At 58.5% G+C, this 27,370-nt stretch overlaps 2 protein-coding genes across 7 annotated transcripts; both read right to left on the bottom strand.

Moving 5' to 3' along the window:
* Positions 1–331: 331 nt before the first annotated feature.
* NUMA1 (nuclear mitotic apparatus protein 1) lies at positions 332–21,086 on the bottom strand. Of its 5 annotated transcripts, none has more exons than XM_040053615.2 (26): positions 20,949–21,086; positions 18,181–18,253; positions 17,152–17,240; positions 15,392–15,471; positions 14,617–14,699; positions 14,448–14,528; positions 14,082–14,166; positions 13,577–13,694; positions 11,988–12,142; positions 11,529–11,646; positions 10,020–10,137; positions 9,545–9,685; positions 9,095–9,217; positions 5,965–8,070; positions 5,225–5,266; positions 4,242–4,310; positions 4,039–4,149; positions 3,740–3,958; positions 3,494–3,639; positions 3,155–3,398; positions 2,174–2,441; positions 1,925–2,061; positions 1,614–1,814; positions 1,146–1,256; positions 888–1,058; positions 332–682 (listed from the first exon to the last, which is right to left on the bottom strand). In XM_040053615.2, the coding sequence occupies exons 2-26, from the start codon at positions 18,223–18,225 to the stop codon at positions 647–649; spliced, it is 5,097 nt and encodes a 1,698-aa protein (XP_039909549.1). In that variant the 5' UTR covers positions 18,226–18,253; positions 20,949–21,086; the 3' UTR covers positions 332–646. The 5 variants fall into 5 exon arrangements, with proteins under 5 accessions (XP_039909549.1, XP_039909557.1, XP_039909564.1 ...); XM_040053623.2 differs by lacking the exon at positions 20,949–21,086 and adding an exon at positions 20,512–20,612; XM_040053630.2 differs by lacking the exon at positions 20,949–21,086 and adding an exon at positions 20,419–20,448.
* A 1,414-nt stretch (positions 21,087–22,500) lies between these two features.
* On the bottom strand, positions 22,501–27,326 carry LAMTOR1 (late endosomal/lysosomal adaptor, MAPK and MTOR activator 1). 2 transcript variants are annotated; one of them, XM_040053647.2, is made up of 5 exons: positions 27,206–27,326; positions 25,274–25,419; positions 24,220–24,297; positions 23,657–23,783; positions 22,501–23,383 (listed from the first exon to the last, which is right to left on the bottom strand). In XM_040053647.2, the coding sequence occupies exons 1-5, from the start codon at positions 27,245–27,247 to the stop codon at positions 23,291–23,293; spliced, it is 486 nt and encodes a 161-aa protein (XP_039909581.1). In that variant the 5' UTR covers positions 27,248–27,326; the 3' UTR covers positions 22,501–23,290. The 2 variants fall into 2 exon arrangements, with proteins under 2 accessions (XP_039909581.1, XP_039909589.1); XM_040053655.2 differs by lacking the exon at positions 27,206–27,326 and adding an exon at positions 25,511–25,661.
* Between the last annotated feature and the right edge of the window lie 44 nt (positions 27,327–27,370).

The following is a 27,370-nucleotide window of genomic DNA, read 5'->3' as shown; positions in this document are numbered from 1 at the left end:
AGGCACTGCAGCCCGGACATTTGTGGCAAGGCTGGTGTGAGGATGGAGAAGGTGCTTCCACCCCCATGGCCAGGTTTGCTGGGGTTTGAAACACTGTAATGGCAGGAGTTGCTGCTGCAGAAGAATAAAGGAGAAAAAAAGAAGATGGAAATCTGCACTGACTGCTTGGTGCTACAGCAAGTTCCCTGGGTAAGCATCCTGCCTAGGGACATCCTGCGTAGTTCATGGGGACGGTGGTAAGACAAGGAGGAGGTCATGCTTTTCCTCCCCTCAAGCCCTGATAAGGGTTCCAGTGCATGTGGACTGTAGGAGGAATCCAGGAGTCCGAGCAGGTGAAAAATACATTTTATTTACAAGTAGAAAGTGCCACCCCCTGCACCCCTGTGTGTTTCTAGCCCTCAGCCCCTGTGCATCCCCTTGCCTTGGGTCCCAGAAGGGTTTAGGGTGACAAGTGGTGCAGGAAGGGCACGGGGGCCTTGCCATGCCCAGGACACCTCTGGAGCTGTCAGTGGGATGTGCAAGGCAGCCATGTGGGTGGCCCCACCTGTTCCCTCTCCGTGCTCCTGGGCCCTGGAGAGACAGGAAGAGCTGAGGGGGGGCAGGTTGGGGCCAGGGCAGAGCCAGCAATGCGGGGACCGGGGAAACCTCAGGATCGATTGTCCTTGCGCGACTGGCGACCGGCCTGGAAAGGACAGAGCAAAGACGGGAGGTTAGGGACCGTGAACATGAGCAGGGCCCGCGCTGGGACCTGCTGTTGCCGTGGCAGCCCAGGGACAGCAGGGACTGTCCCCCTTCTCCCCACGGCCTGTATGGACCCAAGGCAGGGGCTGGGGGCACTGGGGCGAGCGTGAGCTCAGAAGTGTGCCCGGGGCTCAGGCAGTCCCCACCTTGCCCTTGGGGGACTTGGCGGTGGCGATGCGGGATGAACGGCGGGCGCCGCCGCCGCTGCTGGAGGCCGTGGGAGCGCTCCTCTGGGCGACCGCCCGGCGCAGCAGGCGCCTCCCCAGCTCCCTGGGGGTGTTGAGGATGCTGAACGCCATCGACTGGCGCCTCTGAGCCTGCAGAGGAGGGGCAGGACCATTAGCTCAGGGTGGGACAGGACAGAGGGGTCCCTCCTGCTCCCTCTCTTTCCCTCTGAAGCTTACCTGCATGGCTCGGGCTGGCTGCTCGCTCTCTTGACTCACCTGGGAGCCACTCTGCTCGCCGCGGTCCTGGGTGGTCTGGGGCCGTGGGAAGCAGCTGGTTGGCTTCTTGGACTGGAAAACAGGGCACCAGCTAATACTGTCATCTGGGGGGCACCCTGCTGTGGGGCTGACGGCAATGAGGGAACTGAGGGGCTGCAGGGAGGGGATGGGAGCGAGGGTAGCAGTGCCCAGGGAAGGCAGAAGGCTCAGCCCTTCGCCTCTGGAACGGCCTCCTCGCCAGCACCGGGAGCATCACGAGTACAAGACACACCACTGGATGGTGGGAACACTGAGCACTGGGATCCAGATCAGTGGGAACATGATGTGGCAAACAGGGGTGTTGCCCAGAGGGCCACAGCAGCTCCCTCAAAACCCGAACACCTGTTGTTCCCAGTAGGGAGCTGTGATGGGGGACTGGGCTGAGCTCACCGGGGGGGTGTCGGGGCCCTGGTGGGTCTCGTCCAAGAGGCGCTTCCTCTGCTGCCGGGTAGTGATGCTGCTGCCCTGGCTGCCTGCCTCGCTGCTGGCGGCCATGAGCTGGGAGGGCTGCATGCTGGCACGTCGCAGCGTCTCCTCTGGGTCCCCCATCTTCACGTCCTCATCCGTGATGGTTCCCAAGGAGGTGGAGGGCTGGGGAGGGGACATGGGCATGTTGCTGAGGGGCACTGTCTGTGCCCAGATCCCCGGCCAAGCCCTAGTTCTGCAGAAAGGGCTGCCTGATCTCCCCCTCTGCCCGTTACCATGCTCTCCAGGGGGTAGCTGGTCTTCAGGTGCGGGGGGCGCGCCTGGTTCCGCCGCTGCAGCTCTGCAATGCGGTTCCAGTCATCCAGCTGCTCCGGCTCATCCTGGCACATGCCCAGGTTTATGGTGTTCCGGCCTAAATCCGAAGCAAGAGAGGATGAGGGGGGTCCCAGGTAAGACCTGAGTCCCCCAAGCCAAGGCAGAACCCCAGAGGCAGCAGTCCAAGTGCCTGCCCTGCCCACACACACCGAGGCTGGAGCTGCTGGTCCGCTGCAAGCGCAGGGAGCTCCGTGTGACTGGCCGGTACCCAGGGAGGCCCAGCAGTCCTGAGTTGCTGGGGGTCTTCTCTGGAGAGGAGGTTTCCAGCTTCACAAGCGTTTCCTGGGAGGGGAAGCTGGTGAGGGAACGGGTGGAGGCACCTGAGCGCAGACGGCCCTTAGCAGGGGAAGAAGTTTTTGTGGACCGAGCCAATGGGATGTTCTTGATGCTGACCAGTTCCTCAGAGTCTGTCTGTTTCTGGGAGAGAAAAATCCAGAGATGAGGGGATCACAGATGGGTTTTGGCTGAATGGACCTTTAAGTTCATCTCCTTCCACTCCCCTCTTCTCTTGGCTGGGACACCTTCCACTAGACCAGGTTGTTCCAAGCTGCATCCAATGTGGCATTGAGCACTTCCAGCGGGGCAACCACAGCTTCTCTGGGCAACCTGTGCCAGGGCCTTGCTACCCTCACAGGGAAGAATTTCTTCCCAATATCCCATCTAACCCTGCTCTCTGTCAAGGGGAAGCCACTCCCCCTTCCCTTGTCACTCCAGGCCCTTGTCCAAAGGTCTCTTGGAGCCTTCTTTAGACACTAGCAGGAGCTCTAAGGTCTCCCTGGAGCCTTTCTCCTTCAGGCTGAACACCCCCCACTCTCTCAGCCTGTCTCCAGAGCAGAAGGACTTCAGCCCTTGCAGATCTTCTGTGACCTCCTCTGCTCCTCATGTCATTCTGATGTTGGGGGTCCCAGAGCTGGAAGCAGCTCTGCAGGTGGGGTCTCACCAGAGTGGGACAGAATCCCCACCTTGCCCCGCTTCCCACTGTGCTGGGGATCAGCCAAGGACATGGCCAAGGACTTTAGGCTGCCAGTGCACCTTGACAGGTCACGTTCAGCTTTTCAGTTCCCAGCGTGCTGGGTCCCTCTGCAGTGCTGCTCCTGACCCTTGCATTCCCCGGCAGCCCCCCTGCTCACGTCTGTCATGGTGATGTTGATGGTAGTGCGGCGTCGGGCTGAGCGGGTCTTGCACCCGGAGTCGAGCGAGAGGTCCCCCGGGAGGTTGGCGCTGCTCTCCAGCTGCGACGGCGTCTCACAGAGGATGGGGGTGAAGTAGAGACTCTCCAGGGATGGCTTCCTCTGAGGCGGCCGCTGGGACAGCGGTGACTCTTCACTGTCTGATGGCACCACTGAGACTTCCAGCTGAGAGCTGGTGGCCTTCCTGCAGAGATAGGAGATGAGGGTAGCACCAGCAGGCTTGCCAGGCCAGCAGCAACAGTGTATTTTTGGGGTGCTGGAAGCAGGTTGATCTGGTACCTGGTGGAGTTGAGCAGCTGTGCCTCATCGAGACTATCAGTGCTCTGGTCAGCCACACTCTGGCAGGAAGACTCCTGTCCCTTTACTGTGGTAGTCATCACCTGGAACTTGCTGAGTTCCTGCACCTGTCGTTTGGCAACTTCCACCTGAATGGAGAACAGGGAGGAATGGAAGGATCTATCCAAATGAGGTGGTGATGGAGGTGAGTAGGACAAGGAGGGTGAAGCCCCACTATGCCATGCCCACCTGAACTTCCAGGCTGTGGATCTGGCTGGTAAGATTCTTGCAGCTCATCTCAGACTCCTTGGCCTGCAGGATGCTCTGCTGTAGCTCCTTGGCCAGCCTCTCTGATTTGCTCTGAAGCTCTGTGTTCTCTTTCTGCAGATGCTCCATGGCCTTTAGCTTCTCTAATAGCTCCTGGTTCTGCTGCTTCTTGGCATCGTAATGACTTTTTGCCTTCTCCATCTAGGATGTAAAGCAGAGGAATACTGTCAAGATTTCCAGCAGTGTCAGGTACAGCAGGGCCATGCTAGCTCCCAGCATACCTGCCCTTTGTAGGACTCAGCTGCCTGCTCCTTCTGGGTGAGCTGCACCTGCAGCTCTGCCACCTTCTCCTGATGGCTGGTGACTGCTGCCTGCAGCTCCTCTTCAAGAGCCTGTGGACAGGGAAGGAACTGGCTTAGATGCAACCCAGGGGGGACCCCAAGAGCTCCAAGGCTCAGTCCCCAGGTTTTCGGTCCCTCTTCACCTTAACTCTCTGTTGCTGGGTCAAAGCGGCCTTCTCATGCTGAGTCAGCTTTTTATTCAGCTCCTCCACCTGGAAGAACATGGCTTGGTGAGACCAGCTCCAGGCACAAAACTACAATCTTCCTGTGCAGAAGCACATCCCCTCCTCTCCAGCCAGCTCTAGGGCACGACAAAGAAGTTTCCTGCCACAGGGCAACCGTTCAGCACCACCCACTGCCAAGGAAGACCCCGGGACATGGCAAGGTGACAGTCACCCCATGTTAGTCCTTACAGCAAGGCTGGTTGGAACTACCCAAGCGTAAGGAGCAGCCATGTGCTGGAAGCAAAGCCTGTGTTAAGTTCCCAGTGCCCCAGGGCTTGCAACCTGGAGTCCCACAAGTCATCCAGCACGCTTGACACAGACAGGTGGCTGCTGCAAGTTCTGGCCTGGCCAGGCTCTCCCTGCTCCAGGGGATGCTTGAGGAGCCTCCAGACCCCTGGTCATAGCCACAAGGCCTCTGCAGAGTCCTGGGCAGCTCTGGCTGGGACTGGACAGGGAAGTGGGACTTTTCCTGCATTGTTTCCCAAGTGCTAACTCCTACCACATCTGAGATCAATGCTGCTCTAGCCACATCTGGACCGTACTGTCTGAGCAAAACTGTTCCTACCAGTTGTGCCAAGAGCTGGGCCTTGGTTAAAGGTGGGGGAGAAGCCATCACAGCACTGACAGTCCTACTCTGAGGAGCTCTGGATGCTCCTGGCAGCCATTTGCTCTGTGAGCTGCCGTGGGGCATGCGAGAAGCCATGCCAAGTTGCAGGCACCAACGTGAGGGGGCAGGTGCTACACCCTGGAGGTGAAGGTGCCCAGAGACCTGGAGCCAAGTGCCCCATGGCTGGGTCCATACTGTGAACAGCTCACAAGAGGAGACGGTGGCTCCAGTGTGAAGTGACAAACAAGGAGGGCTGTGCACTGTCACTGAGCCGCCAGCACTTGGTGTGTGTTACCTGCTTAGTTTGGTCCTTCTGGATTATCTCCAGCTGCTCCACCTGCAAGCACAAAGGCAGAGGTGAGTACACAGTTGGGACACAGGCTGTTATTCATAGAATCATGGAATCATTTAGGTTGGAAAAGCCCTCTGAGACTGAGTCTAACTGTTCCCCCAGCACTGCCCAATCCACCACTGATCCATGTCCCCAGGTGCCACATCCACATGTCTGTTAAATCCCTCCAGGGATAGGGACTCTACCAGTGCCCTGGGCAGACTGTGCCTTGGCTGGACAACCCTTTCAAGGAAGGAATTCTTTCTTAATATCCAACCTAAGCCTCCCCAGGCACAACTTGAAACCATTTCCTATTGTCATGTCACTTATTAACTGGGAAAACAAGTTAACTGGGAGAGAAGAAGTTATCTGGCTGCACCCTCTTTTCAGGGAGCTGTTTCACCCTTTCAGGGAAGAGTCGGTCCCCCCAAGCCTCCTCTTCTCCAGGCTTAGTCCCCTGCAACTCCCTCAGCTGCTGCTCATCAGACTGGTGCTCCAGATCATTCCCAGCTTTGCTGCCCTTCTCTGGAAACACTCCAGCACCTCACTGGGACAGTCCCATTCACACCCAGGAATGTGTCCCACACTCCTGGTCCCTGCGGTGAGCAGGACGTGCATTCAGGGGTGTGCAGAAGGCTGAACGCAGCCCTTTTCCAGGAGGGCTCCCCCACCCACAGCCCTCCTGCTGGGAGTGCAACCCCTACCTGAGTTGTCAGTCTCTGCTTCGCTTCCAGGAGTTTCTTCCTCTCTTCCAGGGCTGCCGCTTTGCTGCTCTCATACTCCTTACTCAGGTCCTCCAGCTTCTGTACCGCCTCCTTAGCCTCCTGCCTGCTGCTGGTCACCAGCTTCTCAGACGCCGCCCGCAGCTGCTCCAGCTCCTGCCTGTGCCGCTCCCTGGCCTGGCCCAGTTCCGCCTCAAGCTGCTGCTGCCCCTGGCTGCGGCTCTTGCTGAGCCCCTGGTTCTCCTTGGCCAGCTGAGCGTTGGCTTGCTGCAGCCCTGCCAGCCGCGTCCCCACCTCTGCTGCCTCAGCCTGCAGCCGCTGGACGGCCCGGTCCCGTTCTGCCAGCTGCTCCCGCAGCGACGGCACCTCAGCCGCCTCCAGCTTGGCCTGCGCCAGCTCGGCTTGCAGCGTGGACGCGGCTTTTGCTCTCTGCTCCAGGTCCCGGCGGTGCTGGCTTTCCAGAGAGGCACGCTCGGCCTGAGCGCCGTCGAGCTCCTGCTGCAGGGCAGCCAGCAGCTGCTCCTTCTGCAGGCACTTGTCCTGGCAGGCCTTCGCCTCCTGCCGCAGCTCATCCTCCCGCTCGCTCTGGCAATGGCGGTCCCTCTTCAGGGCCTCGATGGTCATCCGCTGCTTCTCCATCTCTTCTTGGCACCGCTGCACCTCCACCTTCATCAGTGAGCACCTCTCAGCCGCGCGGGAGGCTGCGGTGGCCATCTCCGTCTGCAGCACCCGCAGCCTCTCCTCCAGCTTCTTGCTCTTCTCCGACTCAGCCAGGATCAGGCGTTTCAGCTCCTTGCTCTCCGCTTCCTTCTCCGTCACCTGGCGACGGAGGACGGAGACCTCATGCTCCAGGCTACCGATCAGGCTGTTCTTCCTCTCCATCTCCTGGACACACTGGGACACTTGCTCCTTCCAGCTCTCCTTCTCCTGCACGGCAGAGCGGAGGGACACCAGCTCCTTCTCTGCAATCCGCAGCTGATCCGCGGTGCCTTCCAGCTCCTTGGATTTGAGCTTCTCCTGGGAGAGCTGCTGGGAGACTCCCTCCAGTGCCTCAGCAGCTCTCTGGGCATCCGCCTCCAGCTTGGCCACGCGCTGGGCTGCTGTTCGCTCTGCCACAGCCATTTTCTCCTTCAGGGAGGAAATCTCGACCCTCAGCTTCTGCTCCTCGCTCTCCTTCTCCTTTGCCCATGCCTGAGTGCTGGACAGGTCAGCCTGGAGGCCAGCCAGCCGCTCTGCCTGGGCCTCCAGCACAGCCACCTTCTCCTGCTCAGCCTGCAGCTGCTGGCAGACCCGGCTGTGCTCCTGGCTCAGCGCCTGCATTTCCTCCTTCAGCCGCCTGCACTCTTCATCCTTCCTTTGGGCAGCAGGAGAGGCTCCCATGGGCGGCTCCTGGCTCTCTTCCAGCACCTGGCACGTGGCCAGCTCCTCACCCCGCTTTGGCAGAGCTGGCTCCCGGTCCTGAACCAGCTGCTGTCTCTCTGCCTCCAGCTCAGCAATCCTGGCCAGGTTGCCCTCCAGGCACTCAGCTGCCCGTCTCTTCTCGTCCTCCAATATACCCTCAGTGTTCCGCAGGGATTCCTCCAGGAAGAGCAGCTGCTCCTGCAGGCGGCTGTTCTCCCGGGCCACTTTCTCCCTTTCGGCCAGTCTCTGCTGGCTCTCCTTTAGCCTGCCCTCCAGCTCCTGCAGCTGGGCTTTCAGTGCCTCAGCTGCCAATCCCTCCTGTCGTTGGGCACCAAGCTCCAGGATCTGGGCTTCCAGTTCGCCGACCTTGCAGCTCAGTGCAGCCTTCTCCTGATCCACGGCCTGCAGCTGGCTGCTCAGGGATGCGTTGGCCTGCTGGAGCTGCTGCAGGGCAGAGTCCCTTTCCCGCAGGGTCTGCTCATGCTGGGCACTGAGGGCAGCCAGCTGCTCAGCCTGGCTCTCAGCAGCCCGTACCTGCAGGTCTCGCTTCAGCCTCTCTTGGGCCCGGTGGCTCTCAGAGAGGGAGTTCTGGAGGCTGCTGACAAGGCTGTCCAGCTGCTGCTTCTCCTCCTCCAGCCGCACTCCTTTGGCTGTGAGGCTGGACACCTCCTGCTTCAGCTCCTCCAGCTGGCAAAGAGAATAGCAAAGAGACTGCATTGGGTCTGAGTGAGACAGAGAGAGTGCTGCTCAGCAGTAACCAAAACTACTGGTGTGTTACCAGCACATTTCCAGCTACACAAGCAAAGCAAAGCACTGTGGAAGCTTCTAAGGGAAGACGAACTCTTAACATTCCCCCCCAAGCAATGGGTCTGGGAGTGGGCAAGATCCTGGGAGCAGACACAATGAGGCCAAGTGACCCAATAACCAAAGGGTAATTCCACACCATATGATGTCAGCTCACTTATAAACGCTAAGGGATGTAGAAGGAATGGGGAGCATGCACTATTTTAGTGTTGGCCTTCTGGAGCTACCACTCCACATGCTGAAGCCCTGCTTCCCAGGAAGTGTCTAAACATCACTCGCTGATGGGAAGCAGAGATTACCTTTTCTCTTTGCTTAGGCACATATAAACTTTCACTTTTCCTTTTTTGATTTCCTCAATCTACTAGCACTTTTCCATATAGTTTTTCTCTCCCCTGTCCTGTTGGGGAGTGATAGTGGGGCTTGGTGGGCACCTGGTGCCCAGCTAAGTTCAGACCACTACAAGGACAAAACATGCACAGCCTAGGTGTATCTCAAGCTGTGGCCAACATGCTCACCAGAGCCCCACGTGCTGCATCCCACTGGGAGCTGCCCAGTGCCTGCCTCCCCCCCATCACACCCCCAGTACACCCTGCTTTCCCTCAGCCTTGCACCACTCTGCTCCCTTGGACCAAACACCTTCTTCTCACCATGCAGAAGATGCTCTCCTCCACAACCAATTCATGTTATGGGAGGCTGGGGGAGCCACCAGCTCCTTGGGAGCAGTGTTTGCAAATTCAGCCCAAAAGGGGCTCTCCCAGAGTGCTCAGCCCCACTCCCCTATCTAGCAGCAGAGAGCAGCAGGCTCTGCCCCACATGGCTTTGCCATTCACCTCCTGGCACCTGCTGCTCTCTCCAGCTGGACCAGTTTACCATTCAAGCCATTAGGGGTGCAGGAGCCACAGTGTACCTTCAAAATGTCCCCCATCACTTCTCCCTTCTCCTGGGTGCTGCACTCCTCCAGCTTGGCCAGCTGATCCTCCAGCATAGAAATCTTTCCCTGTAGAATCTCGATTTTCTCTTCTGAGCATTTCTGGGGACAGAGATGGGACTGAGCACGGTGCAAGACAGAAGAGCCAGTGAACCGAGGAGGGGCACAGTCACCCAGTCAGTACTGACACAGTACTGCTTTTCCAGCAGCTTTGTCTCTCCCCACTGCAAGGACAGCAGCCTGTCCCACCACAGGGAACCCTTCCTAGGAACAGGGAGAGGTTTCCCACACGGGCTGACAGTTACACAGCTTCTCCCCAAGTGCCGGCACAAATGGGGGCTCCTGGCTGCTGCACCCTGCTTGCCGTTGGCATGTTCCCCAGCTATGGGGGCTACAGGGGGGCACCCACCACTCCCCAGGCCCCCTGACCTTGTCCTGCAGGGCAGCATGCAGCTCCTTCTCCAGCTGTTGCTGCTTTTCCTGCGACTGTGCCATGGCGCTGTTGTGCTCCTCCGAGAGCTCATTCAGGGCTCGCTGCAGCTGGACCATATTGCTGGCAATCTCCCGCAGCTGCCAAGTGAAAATCCATCCAGTCCAGAAGAGAGTCAGAGTGTGCCTCTGCTGTCCGGGGCTCTGCCTACTCCCCATTCCCAAGAGCTGCAGCACACATGGGCATCCTGGACTGTGGGTGCTCACCACATGCAGGCAGCTCCACCCAGTCCCCATTCCCCCACCACAGTTCCTGTTTGGATCAGGATCCAGAGCAGGCTTGGTCACTGGGTCAAAGATCGCATTAGCAGAACCATAAACCTCCCAGCATCCGGCACTGCCATCAAATCCTCCCCCTGGGTTCCATCACAACCAGCTGGGCAGTGGGGCACGGACAGGACACTGCATCCCATACCTTGAAGGAAAGTTCCCCATTCTCCTCAGAGAGCTGGTTGATTTTTCGGTCCATCTGGGCTTTTTCAGTCTTCAGGTCCTGGCACTGCCTGAAGGCCTCGTGCAGGCGTCCCACCAGGCTGCGGGAAAGGAGGTGGGTAAGGAGGGGGTGCACGCTGGCAGCTGGCAAGGATATCACCAGGGATCAGTGCTGCTGGACATTGCTGAGGAAATGAAAGCTTCCAAGGGATCTCCATGCCTTGCTGTGACCCTACCATCAACCCAGCCCTAAAACTGGGTCCCAACAGGTGGCAAAGCAGAGTAGAGATAGGCAAGGTTTGTGCTTTGCAGAAGTCCAACCGCTCCAAACTGAGAGCAGAGGCAGCTGTGGGACTCCAGCCACCCCCTGCAAAGGGAAAGAAGTGGGGAAAAGGCAAAAAAGACATGGCACTTCCAGTGGAGGTTGGGCAGCCTTCCTGAGTAAACAGTGGCACAGGGACAGGGGACACAGTGTGACAGGTGATTTCAAGTGTGCAACAAAGCCCAGTACATGAGGTCAAAGTAAAGGCCTAGGAAAGGGGCTGGAGTCAGGAGTTCCAGGATCACCCTGAAAGCTTTCCCTTTTCCAGGCCAGGTGAGACCCACATGGACAGTACACCATTTTCACATAACAGGAAGAGCTGCTCCCATGCAGGGTTTGGGTTAAGAGTGGGCTGCTGGAACAGGCTGCATGGTTTGGGACTGGATCCACACTCACTGCAGTACAAATGGGCTTCAGGCCATAACTGCCCTGAGGGCACAGCAGCGTGATGGTGGCACAGCCGCGTCCTGGGCTGATCCCACAGCGGGAGCAGCAAGGGAGGGGGCATTCTGCTCCTCTCTGGTGGGACCTCACCTGTAGAGCTGCCTCCAGCTCTGGGGTCCCCCGTATGACAAGGATGTGGAGCTGCTAGAGCAAGCCCAGGAGATGCTCCAAGGGCTGCTGGAGCCACGCTGGAGCTGGGGTGTTCAGCCTGGAGTAGAGAAGGCTCCAGGGACACCTCAGAGCACCTTCCAGCACCTAAAGGGGCTCCAAAACAGCTGGAGAAAGACTTTGGACAAGAGTCTGGAGTGACAGGACAAGAGGGAATGGCCTCCCACTGACAGAGGACAGGGTTAGATCAGATATTGAGCAGAAATTCTTCCTTGAGAGGGTGGTGAGGCCCTGGCACAGGCTGTCTAGAGAAGCTGTGGCTGCCCCATCCCTAGCAGTGTTCAAGCCCAGGTTGGATGGGGCTTGGAGCAACCTAGTCTAGTGGAAGGTGTCCCTGCCCATGGCAGGGCATTCCAACTGAATGGGCTTTAAGGTCCCTTTCTTGATTCTGTGCCTGCTGTCTCCTCCCCAGGGCACAGCAGCAGAGGAACACGGAGAAGGTTTGCTTTCTCCCATTTCATGCACTGCTAGAGAAGAGACAGACAACATAGGGACTGGGGATGTGGGAGTGACAAGGTTCCACCTAGGAGGAAGGAGTGCACATTACTGGAAAATTACCTCTCGTTCTTCTCCCTCAACTCCTCCATTTCTTTGGGCTCCAGCTGGTCTTCAGCTTGCTTCTCATTGAGCTTTGCCAAGCGATCCATCCGCTGCTGCATCGTGGTGATCTGAGCATCTGGGGATGGGGGCAAGAAAGGGCCCATTACCAACTTTTCATGTCACCTGAAACCCCCACAACAGCATTTCTGCACAGAAACCCTCTGCAGCAGGAGATCAAAGAGCCAGGCTACCAGTGCTGCTGCTCAGCATAGCTTCAGTCATGGCTTTTGCTGCCCAAGATGTGTAAGGGAGCACAAGACGAAGAAGGAAGCTGGAGTCTCACGTGTGGCCTGGCAGGATGGACCATGCATGAGCAGAGCTGCGGTGGGGTCCCAACAGAAAAGTCAGAGAAGCAAGGGGAGATCTCTGCCCCACAGACCCCATCCTGCACCCCAGGACATCCTGCTAGTGACTGACCCTTCTCCATGACGAGCTTCTGACTCTCTGCCACCTCCACCTCCAGCTCTTCCCGGTTCTCTCTCTCAAAAGCCAGCTGCTCTTTCAGCCGCCGCAGCTGAAACTGGGGGGTCTGCATGATGTCCCCCATGGGCGAAGACGGAGCGCTGGGCAGGCTGCAGGGAGACACACACAGAGCTGGATTATCCTGAGCCAGCACAGGCCCCACACAGCCAGACCCACTCTGCTACCCCCATCTCTGGGGCAGGTTCTCCTGCCAGGCTCCCCAAGGAACTGCTGCCTTAAAAATCTAGGAACAAAACAACACTTTGTTGGCAATTATGGAAAAATGCCCCTGGATGCCTACAATTAATGACCAGATTTTATATTACTCCTATATTAAAACTGTTTTCTGTGTGTGTTGTTTTGTTACTAGATTTTTGAGGCATATGTTCCTCGCCTTTCTGGTTCCTCCTCTTCTGGAGCCCCTCTTTTGCTAGTTCCTTATGGGCAAGTATCTTGGGAGGGTGGCACATCCTTCATTCGTGAAAGAACCAAGATTAGGATAGGGTCTTTGCAATGTGTTTGTCTCTCTGTCTATCAGGGTAGGAAAAACACTGGAGGCAGATAGGAACTATATAACTACACAGTAACAGTCTAGAGAGCTACGAATATATATGAAGAAAATATAAAAGCAAAACTCATTTTGGCATCAGGTTCACGGGAGTAACTTTGATGCCACAACCCTTGAGCAGAAAGGCCATGCTCCTCCTCCTGCACGTACTAACACCAACCTCTGAGTGCTGGGCAAAAACCACCACCAGCATGCCCAGGTGGCCAAGGGCATCCCCGCTTGTGTCACCCATAGTGTGACCCCCGAGGGGTGAAGCAGTGACCACCCCCCTGTGCTGGGCACTGGTGAGGCACCTCCAATCCTGGGTTCAGTCGTGGACCCCTCACAAGAAAGACACTGAGGTGCTGCCCAGAGAAGGGAAACAGAGGTGGGGAAGGGTCTGGTGCATGAGTCTGATGAGGAGCAGCTGAGGAAGCTGGGGGTCTCAGACTGGAGAAAAGGAGGCTCAGGGGGGACCTTCTCCATCTCTACACCCCCCTGAAAGGAGGGTAGGGCCAGTAGAGTGTTGGCCTCTTTTCCCAGGTAAAAAGGGACACAACAACAGGAAATGGTCTCACTTTGTATCAGGGGAGGTTTAGGCTGGATACTGGGAAAATTCCTTCCCTGAAAGGTTTGTCCAGCCATGGCTCAGACTACCCATGGCACCGTTGGAGGGATTTAAAAAGCCATGCAGATGTGGCACATGGAGACATGATTTAGCGATGGCATTGGCAGTGCCAGGGGCACAGCTGGACTTAATGTCTCAGGGGGGTTTTCCAACCTGAATGATTCCATGATTCTAAAAGGAGCTGCAGCCCAAGCTCACCCCCACCATCCATCCCCACATCACGCCCAAGCAATGTGCAGCAGGACAGCACCAAGGCAGAACAGGTCATTCCAGGGAGTCAGTGTGCAGCCCAGCTACATCTGCGGCTCCCAAAAGCCGCCCTACCCACGCCCCCCTTTCCGCATTTCCCCTGGCAGCCAGGGCACATACCTGGTGCTAGGGAAGGAGGCGATCCTCTGCAGCTCCAGGAAACGCACCTCTCGCTTGTGTGGGAGAGAGAGCAGTGGGGAATGCTCCTCAAAGCTGCTGCTGGACAAGGATGGCTCTGCTGGAAATAAAAAGGGAGAAAAAGGCTGTGATCTTTAATATCTAAGAGGCCAAGCAGATGAAATCTCAGGGGCACAGGAACTACAAATTCCAGTAGGGATGGAACAGCCCAATTGAGGAAGCCATAAACTGGCCCTACATCCTCATATCCCTTCCTGCTCCACAGGCCTTCCCCAGCAACTCTGCTCCCACAAGACTGCCAGCATCCCACCTGCTCCACTCCTCCAGGGAAAGGCTGAGTAGGAAGAGCCAGCAGGTCTAGGGCAGCCCTACTCCTGGAGCTTACAGCTTGTTTTGTAGCTGAGGGCATCTGGGTGGTGCAGCTGCCTTTATGGCTGGGCAGCTACAGCAGCACAAACGGGAGGAAAAGTCAGGGCCCAGCACTCACCTTTCCTCTGCAGAAATGGCTCCAGATTCTCATTCAGGCACTCCTCGTTATCCAGCACAAATTTGAGGATTGACGCCAGTTCGACCTGTGTCAGAGGAACTGCAGGGTTAGTGTCTCTACTGCAGGTCACAGGCAGCACCACAGCAGGCATGGGGCAGTGGGCAACTCCCTGCCTGCCTGTGCTGCTGCCCACAGTTGCCACCACAAGCTTTTGATAGCCCAAAACCTCCAGTGAGCACCACAGTGCCCACTCCACACTGTCTTTCAATGGGACACGTGAGGGCAAGTCTTGGAGCACCTCCCCCCAAAGGCACTGCTGCTTCCCCCTGCGCCCCAGATCCAGAGAAGGAACCCCAGAGGGATTACCTGGGTCTTATAGTCAAATTCATTCCAGTCTCCAGGGTTCTTGGAACTCATGGAGGTGTGATACAGGAGCAACACAGCCACCTGAGCAAGGCAGGAAAACCATCACTAACTCCAGGCCAGCCACAAGCACATTGCTGCTGTCTGGGACTAAAACATGCCATGCAGTTACCTTGGCCAGCGCCAGCTCCTCTCCATCCAGGAGTTTCTGTGCAGAGACCAGGTTTTCTGCAGCCAATTTGTGCCTGCAGTGCTCTGCAACATGAAGCAGAATTCCCAGTCACACAGGAGCCACTGGGCATGCTGCCTCCCCAGAGGTGACACTCATGGCCAGCAGGGCACTGTAATGCATCCACAATAAGGGACATGGGGCAGGATGGGCCCCAGAGCTGAGATCCCAGTGGTCAGCCTTGGCCATTAACTCTGACTGACTTTCATTCCCCTCCCTGGAATCCCACCCTAAATCCCAGCATCTCCCCTCCATCAGCACAGAGAGTTTCATCTCTGGAGGGTGGGATACGAGATGGCATATGGTGTGTTCCCTCCAGGAAAGGATGAGCAAGAGGGTGAGATACTTCCCATTTCCCCTCCCAGGATTTCTGCTTGGGTAAAGGTTTTCCACTGGGGTTTGAAGAACTTGAGTCCAGGTACCCAACTATAAAAACTACTCCAAGGCAGCATCACCAGAGCAGCCACTGCTACCCTGCCCTTCACACCCAGGACCTCCTTTGCTCTGAACCCAGGTTCTGGCAAGGATTTCCATCAGGAAGCTTTCCCTTCCACAGGCTGATGTGGGAAAGCCGCTGGCACTTCGCAAAACTGCTGATGTGGGGTGAGGGAATCCCTTTGTGGAGGGGGAAGCTGCAGACAGCAGGCCAGACTCCCTCAGAGGTCAGGGGCACCGAGCAGGGGCAGTCGCTTTCCCCAGCACCAGCGCAGGGTCTTACTCTGCAGGAAACCATGGATGAAGGAGATCCTCTCTGGCAGTGGCTGCTCCAGCACAGACTCCCCCTCCTTGCTCCCGTGGCTGGAAGAGTGCAGGGTTTGTGTTAATTCTTTCTGGAGGGATTAGACCAACGCTGAGTTTTGTGCAGCAGGGTCCGCTGAGCCAGGGGCTGGCTCTGGGGCACTGCTCTGCCTTCCGCCCCCGCAGCAGGGCCAGCGGAGCCAGGGCCAACCACGCCATGCACGGGAGCGGAATCCCCGGAATCTCTCTGCTGGGAGAGCAGCTGGAGCTGGGCAGCCAACACCTCTGCAGCACTGCTTCCTCCTCTGCCTGCCAGTCCCGGCATCCAGCACAGCACAGCACAGCACAGAGAGCCTGTGGTGGCCCCACTGCCCGGCAAGCACCACAGGAGCCAGTCCAGGCATGGAGCCTCGGGCTTTTCTTGCTGGATTGGGGAGGCTGAAGCTTCCTCCTGCACTTTTTTTGAGACTACACTCTTCCCGAGCAGCCACCAGTTCGTGGAATATCCTGAGTTGGAAGGGACCCACAAGGGTCATTGAACCCAACTGCAGCTCAGAAACGGCATGCCCAAAACCCACACCAATCATGTTCGACCAGCACTGCTTCAGTACTGTCTCTCACTCCCAAAGTGCCAGGAACCTGGCCTGGGACAGGGGCTGCCACGAGGATTTGCTCCTCCTCATGGACTTCTCCTGGTGTCACCAGGAGCTGCTCAGATCAGCTAGCTGCTGCCATTACACTTTAGCAAGGCCAGGCCTCTTTAGAGAGCACACACCACTGGGATCCCTACTAATCCGAGCTGGAGCACAGACCCAGGAGATTAACCACATCTGACTAAATATATCTGTGGTGCAGGCAGCTCCTTCCTCCCCACCCACTGCAGGCAGATCCCTGCTCCAGGCAGGCTCTCCTCACCCTGCACAGGAGGTAATCATAGCAGACAGGCTTCCAGCGAGCCTCCCACCGGAAGGGTTTGGAAGCAATGCATGACAGCCTCACACCCTCTCAATTTGTTTTGCCAGCTCCTTAACCACCAGGCTTCGTCCCACCTCTGATGCCCATTATGGCTGTAGATTTTAATTGCCCCTTGCTCCCCAGGCAACAAACACAATTCCTTAAGGAGGCATTCCTCCCACCCCTGCCCAGCCACCTCAGGTCCCAGGACAGAGCAAACAGGCTCTGACCACATCATACTCAGCAGCAGCCTGACATCCCCAGGCAACAGAAGCACTTCATGAAACAGAAACTGTCATTCTTTACACTGCTTTCCAGATACAGGGCTTCCTCAGGATCCCAAGGCTGCCACTCAGGAAAACTTGCTGGCTGTTTCCTCACCAGAGCAACATCAACAAAAATTAATACTCTGTGCAGCTGCAGGAACCCTTGTGCCACTGGCAGCAGCACTCAGGTCTTTCCTTCAATGCCCGGAGCAAACCCAGATGTCAAGTGCCAGATGTGATAACAAGCCTCAAATGACAGGAACTCTGACCAAAACATTCCCTGGGCAGCTCTATGGGACCCAACAGCTCTGCACATAGACCCCACCTGTGCAGTGGCAAAGAGGAGATGGAGATCCCAGCATCTCATATGCCAGAGGAGAAATAAATACCCCAAGACCCCCCACTCCCACCCTCCCAAGAACAGAGACACTTAGCTCCTGGGGGCTGAGGACATGGCTCCAGGAGGCAGCCCAGTCCCAGCTGCGTGGTTTGAAAAGTGCACACAGCTCCCCATACTCACATTTTGTGGATAATTCTGATGAAGACACTACAGTCCTGGAGCTGGGACAGATCATTGAGGGGATCAGGACAAACCTTTGTGCTGTTCACCTAGAAATGGGGTGGGACAGTCAGAAGGCAGAAACCAAGACAGCACAGTGCTGTGCCACCCATCATCTCCAGTCCTGGCAGGGGACAGCAAGACTGGTGTGGGTGTCAGAGTAAATCCAGCCCTTCAAACCACCCCTTCCAAGGGAACAGATGAACATGATCCCCACAGCTCCATATCTGGGAGTCTGGCACAGGTCCCATTTACCATGCTGCTGGAGACCCTCTTCGCTGGAGAGGCTGAGAGACATGGGGGTGTTCAGCCTGGGGAAAAGAAGGGTCCAGAGAGACCTCAGAGCCCCTGCCAGTGTCTAAAGGGGCTCCAAAAGAGCTGAAGAGCAATTCTGGACAAAGGCCTGGAGTGACAGGACAAGAGGGAATGGCTTCTCACTGACAGAGGGCAGGGTTAGATGGGATATTGGGAAGAAATTCTTCCCTGCGAGCATCGTCCAGAGAAGCTGTGGCTGCCCTGTCCCTGGAAGTGTTCAAGGCTGGGCTGGACATGGTTTGGAGCAACCTGGTCTAGTGGGAGGTCTCCCTGCCCATGGCAGGGCATTCCAGTCGAATGAGCTTAGAAGTCCCTTCTAAGCCAAACCATTCTATGGGTTTTTGCTTGGACACAGCCGTGCTTTGTGAGACAGCTCCAACAACCCTGTTACAGCACAGCTGCTGCCTGCTTCAGGCTCAGCTCCATCTCCCAGGCAGCTTCCATAACCAGGCCAAGCCGTTCCAGCATTTCTGGTTACTCAACAGAAAGGGTGAGCAAGGCTTCTCCTGCAAACACCCACCTGCCCAGGAACAGCAGGAACTGGGCTACCCTAGGACCTGCCCCAGACACAATCCCTCCTGCGACAAGCCCCAGCATTGTGCCCCGACGCTGCCAGTGCTGGCAGCAGCACGTCCCACCTATGCAGTGAGCTCCAGCAGAGGAGGGGGCACGTACCCAAGCAAGGAGAGCAGCAACTCTTGCGTTGTGAAGAGACATCATGGCCAGCCTGTCAGGTCACTGCCCAGACCTAAAAACACCAACAAAGGTGGGGGAGCAATAAAAAAGGTAAAGTATAGTATTGACGTTACTAAGTGACTTGCACCCAGCCCCAGACATTTGTGCCCACCAAGGGAGGATGTGTCCCTGCATCTGGCCAGCTGTGTGGGAGCAGCCAGCATCCCTCTGCCCCCCTACAGGCAGAGAGCGTGGAGCAATGCTGAGCAGCAGCTAGGTCCACTCCCACAGATTAGGATCCTGACACGGGGTCAGTGGAAAACTGCTGCTCGGGCTCCTCATTCTCCTGCCGTGCCTTCTTCCCTCCCTCTTGCCTCCAAACGTCACTAACGTTTCTTGCCTGGCAAGGCAGTGGCCAAGCCACTGAAGCACTGCCAGCTCCCCTTCCCACTGCTGTTAGTGAAGAACCACCTCCTGGGGGCACAGGGAGCTCACCGGCCATCGCTGCCTTGAGTGGGAGCAGGGATGAGCTGCCCTGACGGGATCTGGGATCACTGCCAGGTCACCTTCACAGCGACCTTTGCCTCCATGCTGGCTGCCCCCAGCGCCACCCTGGTAGTCTTCCAGGGGAGGGGACTGCTGGGAGCCAAACTCACCCAGATGAGGAGGGGGCTCCTCACCCTGTATTGCACCTGGACACCTGCATGATGATGAGCCAGGAGCCTGGTGAGGATCTGCAGCTGCTCAGCACAGCACAGCCAACCAGTCGTGGTGCCTTTGGAGACTACAGAGCTCCCACTGCCGTCAGTCCAGCTGGGAAGCATGGGATCCTCAGCAGGACAGGTCCTCCCTCCAATTTGGCTATAACTAGTTCCCACGGCTGGGTCTCTCAGCAACTACTGTCCCACCATCCGGTGGCACGGTCACGACCTCTCCCTAAAAAATCCACTCAAAGACACCGGGCAAAGCACTGGTGCAGCACGGGATGCAGAGCCTCAAAGAAAGCCTTGTGCCACCAGTGTTCAGCTGGGCTGCACCAGAAGCAGTCTGCAAACACACTGGCGGCTGGTGTGAGATTTGGACGGGCAGGGCTAACCCGCTCCTGCCGCGGTCACAGCCTGGCTTCTCACGGGTGACACTGGCTACCCTGAGCATCCGAGACAACGCCACGACCCTCCGTGAGGACGCGCCACTCGTGATGGCAGGCGGGAAGTGGCTGGCGAGCCCGCCAGAGGCCGTGAGCGCCTTCCAGCCTCATCCCCGAAGAGAGCAGCAGCAGGGGGGCGGTGGGGAACGGGGAACGAGCCCCGGAGGTGGCGGTGGCCGCGGCAGCGTCGTCCTTCCCCGCTTTCCCCCGTGCCGCCCCGGTCACAGCACGGCGTTACGCAAGCCCGCGCCCCGGAGCTCCCGACGCGCCGGGGGGACGCGCCCGCGGGCCCGGGGCTGTCCCGGGCCAGGGGTCCGGCTGCGGGAGGCGCCCAGGCGGGGCGAGCGACCCACGGCGGCCCCCGCGCCCGGACGGGCGCGCAGCTGGCGCGGGGCGGAGGAGAGCAGCCGCCGACCCGAGCGCCCGGATGTTGGCGAGCCCGACGCGGCCGCCCGCGGCCCCGGGGACCCGCACCTCGGGGGCTCGCCGGGCGCCGAGCCGGGAGCCGAACGCTGCGGCGGGGCGGCGGAGCCGGGCGAGCTGAGCTTCGCCGCCCCCGCCTCCCTCCCCCTCCTCCGCGCCAGCCCCGCGCGAAACAAAACAAGGAAGAGGCGCAAAGTCTTTGTTGGGGCCTTACCGGGGCCGCGCGGCCGTCGTCGGCGCGCTGAAGTTAATCCGCCATGAGCGCTGGCAAGCCGGAGAGGGCCGGGGAGCCAGCGGCCACGCACAAAAGAAAAGTTGAGCTTCTCTTCGGCGGGGCTGGCAGGCGGCGGTTCCCCTTCCTGGCCCCGGGCCACCCCACGTCACCGCGCCGGGCCCGCGCTCGTTAAAGGCGCACCGCACAGAAACCTCCGGCGCCTCGCCACGGGGAGGAGAATCGGTCCGAGCCTGGACGCGCTCACTGCCGCCACCCTGCCCAGGCCCCGGGTGACGGGGAGCTGGTGGGGCCGGCACAGACCCGCTCCCGGCCCCAGCGCGGCTCAGGAAAAGCCGGGGGCTCGGCAGAGAATGCCCCCCGTTACTACGTCTCTCTCTAGCCTGACTGGAATCACATCCCAGCTGACCCCTGAAAAACTCCCCCCGATACGCACGCACCCCGCGGCCACGGATTCCACGGGAACCGGACCCGACGGGTCGCCAGCTAGACCAGGGAGGTGTTCCTCGGGCGAGGAAGGGACGCTCACCCCTCGCTGCTGTCTGGGAGACCCTCGGAAATCATCTCCGCAGCGTCTGGGCTGCCTGAAGCCGCTCGGGGCCGCAGGAGGGGCTGCCCCGAGCACGGCACAGGAAGGGCACCAGGAGAAGGTTTTCAAACCGGCGCTGGGGGCAGCAGAGGAACCCGCGAGGAACGCGGCCGCCGAATGCCGCTGGAGAAGGCTCCGACTTCGCCCAGCCCCGGGAAACCACACGCCCGAGACTCTCAACGCTCCGGCCGGGACCCCGCCGGCCTTAGGGAAGGGGACGCCGCTGAGCTCGGCCCGAGACGGAGGCTGTGCCGCAGCCGAGCCCGGCGGCCCGAGGGTTTCGCGCCTCGCCCGCCTGTGGCACAGCCTCGCTCTGCGGCCCTGAGCGCCCGCCAGGGGAATCACCGGGGCCCACTCCGCTTCAGCTTTCCCCGTACCGTGACCGTGGCTGGGGATCGCGTCCGTCTTCGGCGTCACCGGGATCGCCGGGGCCCCACTCGTACGGATCTTCCTGTACCACACCGAAGCCGCCGGTGCCCGGGCCGCCGCCGCTCTTATTCGAACGGCAGCGTCCGCCCCCGCTCCTGCCCATTGGGCACCGCCGAGCCGGGGGGCGTCGGGCGGGCGGACCGCGGGCGGGGTGCGGCACGCAGGTTGGACTGCAGGGAGCGCGCTCTGCCGGCCACCGGGACACACGCGGCGTCACGGGCTACTGTGGGACACACGCCATAGTCCAAGCGAGGGAAGCCCTGGTGTTGAGGGGGTTATAGGGCTGCCGGGGGCCAAGGGGAACACAGGCCTCCCGTGAAGCTATAGTGACACATGGGACCATGGGGGTGCGTGGGAGTGGGGGTCTCAGGCCCCCACTCAGACGTGAGGACACATCATGGGGGGTTATGTGACAAGTGGAGGGGGTTGTGTGGGGCCACCTGCAGGGCACAGAGTACTGGAAGTCCACAGTGAGTCAGGGGACATGTGGGGGACTCTGGTGGTGTGTCACATGCAGACACCTCACTTTGTCCTGCAGTGCCAGTTAGGCAGGAATCCTCACCAGCCCCAAAACCTGTCCTGACCTACTAGTGAGTGGGGCCTCATCTCACTTTTGGGGTCCTGGGCTTGTCCCCATGGCCACAGTCCTATTTCATCCTGTAGAGGCCCAGAGAAGTTTAGTCATGGACTGGATTGTGGTGACACATGCCCTACCACCACCCAGGCCCCACCAAGATTTGAGAAACGCTTGTTAGGCCTCGACCTTCACAAACAGCACATGGGCTAAGCTCCTCTTGAGGAGGAACTAACACACGTTCATCAAGCATCTGTTTTTCAATGAACAGACCTGAAAACTTACTTTTCTTGCCTGAGTAACAACCCAAGTGGATTAGTATTTTTGTTGTTGAACCTTCAACCAACTCAAATTGTGGCCAGGATGGAAAATTTCTATGACTAAAGCCCACTCCCTTGCGACCTTCTAGACACCAATCCAAAGTGAGACCCTTGAGCTCTCAATTATAAGGGGCTAATGCATACTGAAGTCCACTTTCTAATGACCCTATAAACTGCAGTCCAAAGTCTCACTAAGCATTCTATTCCGAGAATATGAGCGCTAATGTATATGTCTCATAGATAATGGGATGGCTGTGGAGTCAAGCAAGGACTGTTGGTAATAAACAAGAACTGTTGATATTAACACGCCATGACAAAGAACGAGATGTGGCTGAAGAGGGGCAGAGCACTGGAAAATCATCCTTGTTGTAGTTAGTGGTAAAGCTGGTAAACACAGAACAGTACAGCATAAGCACAGGACGGAGTGGCAGGAAGTGGGCATGGACTATAGGGAGGGATTAAGACCACTAAAGACCCCAAAACCCCTCTGACCCATTTCCAGGAAGACCTGGAAGAACAGACTGTGCATAATAACTAATTTGCATAGAAAATGAGAAATCCATCTTCAGGATGAGGAAACCAATCCACAAAAAAAGTACCCTGCAATTTCCACGCCACATGTGTAATTTACTAATAAAAGTTTCTGATTATTTGTAAACCTTCTGACTTTTGACATTCCTTTCAACCATGAGCATTCATGACTCTTAGGTGCTTCCTTCCCCTTAAAGGTGGGTCATCATACATTCCCTGTCCCCTTGTCCTCTTGGCCCTGTGGGACATGATCAAAGAGGTGACAAGGGACAGACAGATGTGTGTAACCCCACCAGGGCATGGCTCCCCCATCACATCCATGCTGTGTCCAACAGAGAACAGTGGAGACAGGCACTGGATAAACGTGGCTTTATCTACTGTGGCAAAAAATAATAGTTATTAAAAAAAAAAAAAAAAACCAAACAAAACCAAATAAACAACCAAATTAAAGATCTAAACATGTAAAATGGAGAAGGGATGGTGTTGGAGCCACCAGGCCCCACACAGAGCATCACATCTGCCTGGCTCCAGCCCACCCGTCCTGGTGACCTGGCACATGGTGCTGACCCACACCAGGGCCTCCTTGCACCGGCTGTTCCCTTTGTGCTCATCCCTGTGCAAGGCAGTGTCCAGCTGTCACAGCCTCCTCCCCACACACGCCCACGAGGAGGAGAAAGCCTCAAGCAGTGCAGGTGGGCACGACATGCCAATGATGGGCGCCTTGGCATTTCGTAGGAAACAGGGTCTGTCCAATCTGTCCAAGTTCTGTGGCAGCAGCACGGGGAGAGAAGGGATAAAGGGAAAAAAATGGGGAAAAAAAACAAAAACAACCCAAAGCCGTGAAACAGCGGTGGTGGGGGCAGATTCAGGGGATGCCAAACTGTACAACCAGTTCTTCTTTGGCGTCGACACGGATCTGTGAGAGCGCACTGAAGGCATAGGCAGCTATCCGGGACACCTGCGGGCACGAGGACATGGCTGTGTCACCGGTGGCTACTGAAACTATCCCAAAGAAACTGTTGCAGGTGGTTAGCCTCCAGCCCTAACAAGCCCCTAAACCCCTCCTGGGCTTTGTCCCCACCCGTAACAAGGCCTAAAACCTGACCTAGGCTTTGCCCTCAGCTCTAACAAGTTGTGTCAGGGCTCTGGACAAGCCAGGAGGGCATCACTGCTCCTCCAGGATGAGGATGTGTCTCTAGGGAGACCCAGGGCTCACCCCAGCCCTGCTCACCTGCTGCAGGTCGGCGAAGGGGACAGGGTCACTGGCGAGCACTTGGTGTGGTTGGTTAGTCAGAGATGGCAGCAGTGGGAGCTTCTTCCAGTGCGTCAGGTTGTTGCTGAGCATGGCCAGGCGCGTGCTGTGAGGGGAGAGCAGCGAACATCAGTGCCATGCCAAGACACGGGAACAGCCAGAAGGGACTCACAGGCACCCAGCACCCCCAGGGGAAGAATGGGAGAGCAGAGGTGCTGCACTCACAGCATCCAGCCCTCTTCACTCCCTGCAGCAGGAGGACGAGGGAGCTTCTAGCTCTCCCACACAGGCAGCTTTCAAGCAGAAACAGTCACATCCAGCCCCCCACCATCTGCCCCAAGGGCTGGGTGAACACAGGAGCCCTTTGTCCTGCTGCACTGCCACGGGCCCTCCCTGCGCAGGCTGCACCCTGCTCTCCGAGATGCGGCAGCCCTTCTACGTGCCGAGTTCGCTCCCCCAGAACAAAACCCCCGGGACCTGCCAAGGGACACACATGGCTGCGAAGGGACTGTGGGCACCCAGGGGAGAGGCGCAGATCCCACCTGTACTGCCTGGCTCTGTCCATGTACTCATGCTGCTCCATGCCCTGGGAATCCGCTGCTGACACGTCGATGATGTTGCTGCAGAGATACAAGACAGTGGCTCCCACTGGAGGCTCACTGCTCCCCCTGAGTTCCCTCCCCCTCTCAGAGCATCCTCTGACCAGGGCAGACAAAATCCAGCACCCGCCAGCACCCTAAAACAAACACCTCAAGGCCAAACTCGCCCAATGAATGCTGCCAGCTGGACACAAGTGTGCCAGGCTGGAGTGGCTGTTGGCCAGACAGGAAATGCCAGGGACTGTTTGCCCACAGCTGCCCTGTGGCAGAGGCAGGCAGAGGCTGCAGGAAGCTGGGGGCTGCTCTGGGCTCTAGAGAGCTTGGAATGCAGCCACCTGAGGGAAAAAAGAACCACTGGGACAAAAATGTGCTTGGCAGAGGTCCTGAGAGTCCCAGTACTGGGCCCTGGGCTCACAGAGGACCTGGGCGCTTGCCCAGGGCCCTGCTGCAGCCTCATTGTGTGCACCCCACAGCAAAGTAGCGCTCAGAGCTGCTGTGGCCTTGCATGTTGGACACACACACCAGTGGCTACTAGCTCCCCAATGTCAGGCAGGGGAGCAAAGGGGCCTACGAGCATCTAAAAGCCCTCCCAGCCAGGCTGGACACAGCCCTCTCCCCACACTGTGCCTCTGCATTTGAGAAAAAGCCGCCTCAGAAGGGGACACAGGGCTGCTGCACCCCCAGCCACCCTCTCCACATCTCCACATACTCCCTTTCTTATCCAAACCCTGCCCCTATTTCCAGCCCAGCAGCTGAGGAGTCACCTCACATCTGGGCTCTTGTCTCTGTGTCCCCATGGGGCTCAAAGCTGAGGGAGGGGGCTGTCTGCGGGCAGAGGGACGTGGGGGCTCTGCCACAGCTCCCCCCTTCCCCTCAGCACATACGGCCGATCAGCGGGGCCCACGGCCAGGCAGCCCCCCACCTGCGTGCCACCTCCAGGGTCACCGCTGGTCCCCGAGGCGTGCTGCCCGCCCCACGGGCACAGCCTGAGGCTTACATGGCCGTTTTGGCGAGGATGGAGGACAGCATGGCCTGCTCATCGGTCCGTGCCGACGGGAGGCTGTGATAGCTCTGCTCCGCTCCGTTCAGCACCTTGTTGGGTGGGCTGGCTGCTGGCTCCAGCAGCCGCTTCGTCTCTTCTTCCTGAGTGAAAGGCAAGAGGAAAATCAGCCTGGCTTCCCCACACCAGCACCATTAACCCCATGGGATGAGGCGAGTCTCACCCTTCCCTCACCTGCCAGGAGGGCTCCATGTGCATCCCAGCGTAACCCAGAACAGCCTCAGCTCTGCCATGCACCTCTTTGCCCAATGCTTTTGCTTTTTCCCAGCTGAAGCCCCCCCATCCACAAAGGCAGCAAGTGTGGCTGAAATCAGGCAGCACATTTGGAGGGGCCAATCCTGCAGCAGGAGTCTGCAGCCACCATCAACCTGCATGAAACCTCACAGCTAATGAGGACCTACCGTGGCCCCACCCCTGACTGGGCACCACACAGAGCCCACCCTGGCATAGCAGGGGGCTCAGCCCAGCCAGGTGAACCCCACCTGCCATAGCCCAGGCACCCTGTGGGGTGGGGAGTTCCCAGAGTCACAGGGCATGTTCCCCCACTCACTCCAGGAGGTGCAGAGCCGCAGCTCAGCCCTTGATCCTCTGGCTTGTCTGAATGGTGCTGGAGGGGCTGTGAGGAGAGCCCACCAGGGAGATCATGGGTGCAGACACCCAAGAGAACACGATCACAGAATCAGTAAAACTAGAAAAACCCTCTGAACTCAACTGTTCTCCCAGCACTGCCAAGCGCACCACCAAACCACGTCCCCAAGTGCCAAGTCTATATGGCTTTTAAATCTCTCCAGGGATGGGGACTCCAACAAGGCAGATAGTGCTTGGGGATCTTTAAATGAACAACCAAGCCTGTGAGTCAGGAAGCAGTAATAACTTTTTTCAGCATCTCTCCTTCACTGTTGGGCAGAGAGATTCTTCTGAGTTGAATTTTCTAGGCAGCCTGTGCCAGGGCTGTACAACACTTTTAGGGAAATTTTTCCAAACAGCTAACCTAAACCCCCCACGGCACAACCAGAGTCCCTTTCCTCCTGTCTTGTTGCTTGTTACCCGGGAGCAGAGCCAGATCTCCACCTGGCTCCGCCCTCCTTTCAGGGAGTTGTGGAGAGTGAGGTCATGTTGAGCCTCCTTTTTGCAGGCTGAGCACCCTCAGCTCCCTCGGCCACTCCTTGTGCTCCAGCTCCTTCCCTTCTCTGGACATGTTCAAGTACTTCCACGTCTGTCTTGTCCTGAAAGGACCCTCAGCCTGTGACCCACAGCGAGCTGGGAGTGCAACCACTCCTCCATGCACGCCATCGGTGGCATCTCCAGCTCCTCGCCGGCCAGAAGTTTCCTCTCCCTTCCTCCTGCTGGGAAATGCTGCTGCGATACTCTAGCCCAGGCCCTTCTCCTTCCTTTCTCAGGACGCAAGTGGGGACGGGCTGTCACAGCAGAGCTCTCGCCGCTGCCGCGGATTAAGTTTCGCGGGACAGGTGACAGCCCCAGTTCTGCCCCGGCCCCTGGGCTGCGTGGCAGTCACGCCGTTCCAAGAAGGAAAAGCTGGCGCTGCTCCCGCCGGTGCCGTTTGAGGCCTCGGACTTACACCTGCAGCGGCACGGGGAAAGGGTCTGGCATGACCCCCGAGCCCCCGCCTCCAGCCCCCGCGGCACCAAGGGGACACACGCGAGGAACGAGCGACACGACGGCCACGACAGGCGGGAGCCGCGCTCAGAGACTGCCCGGGAGCGGGGAAGCGCCGGGCCCCGCCGGGGACGCGCGCCGCCTGCCTCCCCCGCGACCGGGCAGCCCCGGGGGAGCCGGGAGTGGGGCCGGGCGTCCCTCCCGGCACCGCCCCCCGCCGCGGGCCTCGTGTCCCCCCGGCGCCAGGCCCACCTGGTCGGAGGCCTCGGCCTCGCTGCTGTAGCAGCAGCCCATGGCGAGCGCGGCCCCGGCTCCGGGACGGGCCCGCCGCGCGGTCACGTGATCGCCGAGTCACACCCTCCCCGGTCACGTGAGCGGCGGGGAAACGCGCTCGCGCACGCGCACGGCCGCGCCCGC

This window comes from Hirundo rustica, chromosome 2, assembly GCF_015227805.2.
Source record: "Hirundo rustica isolate bHirRus1 chromosome 2, bHirRus1.pri.v3, whole genome shotgun sequence".
In the NCBI taxonomy this organism is placed as follows: domain Eukaryota; kingdom Metazoa; phylum Chordata; class Aves; order Passeriformes; family Hirundinidae; genus Hirundo; species Hirundo rustica.
The sequence above is the reverse complement of the archived record's forward strand: the minus strand, read 5'-3'. Positions and strand labels throughout refer to the sequence as shown.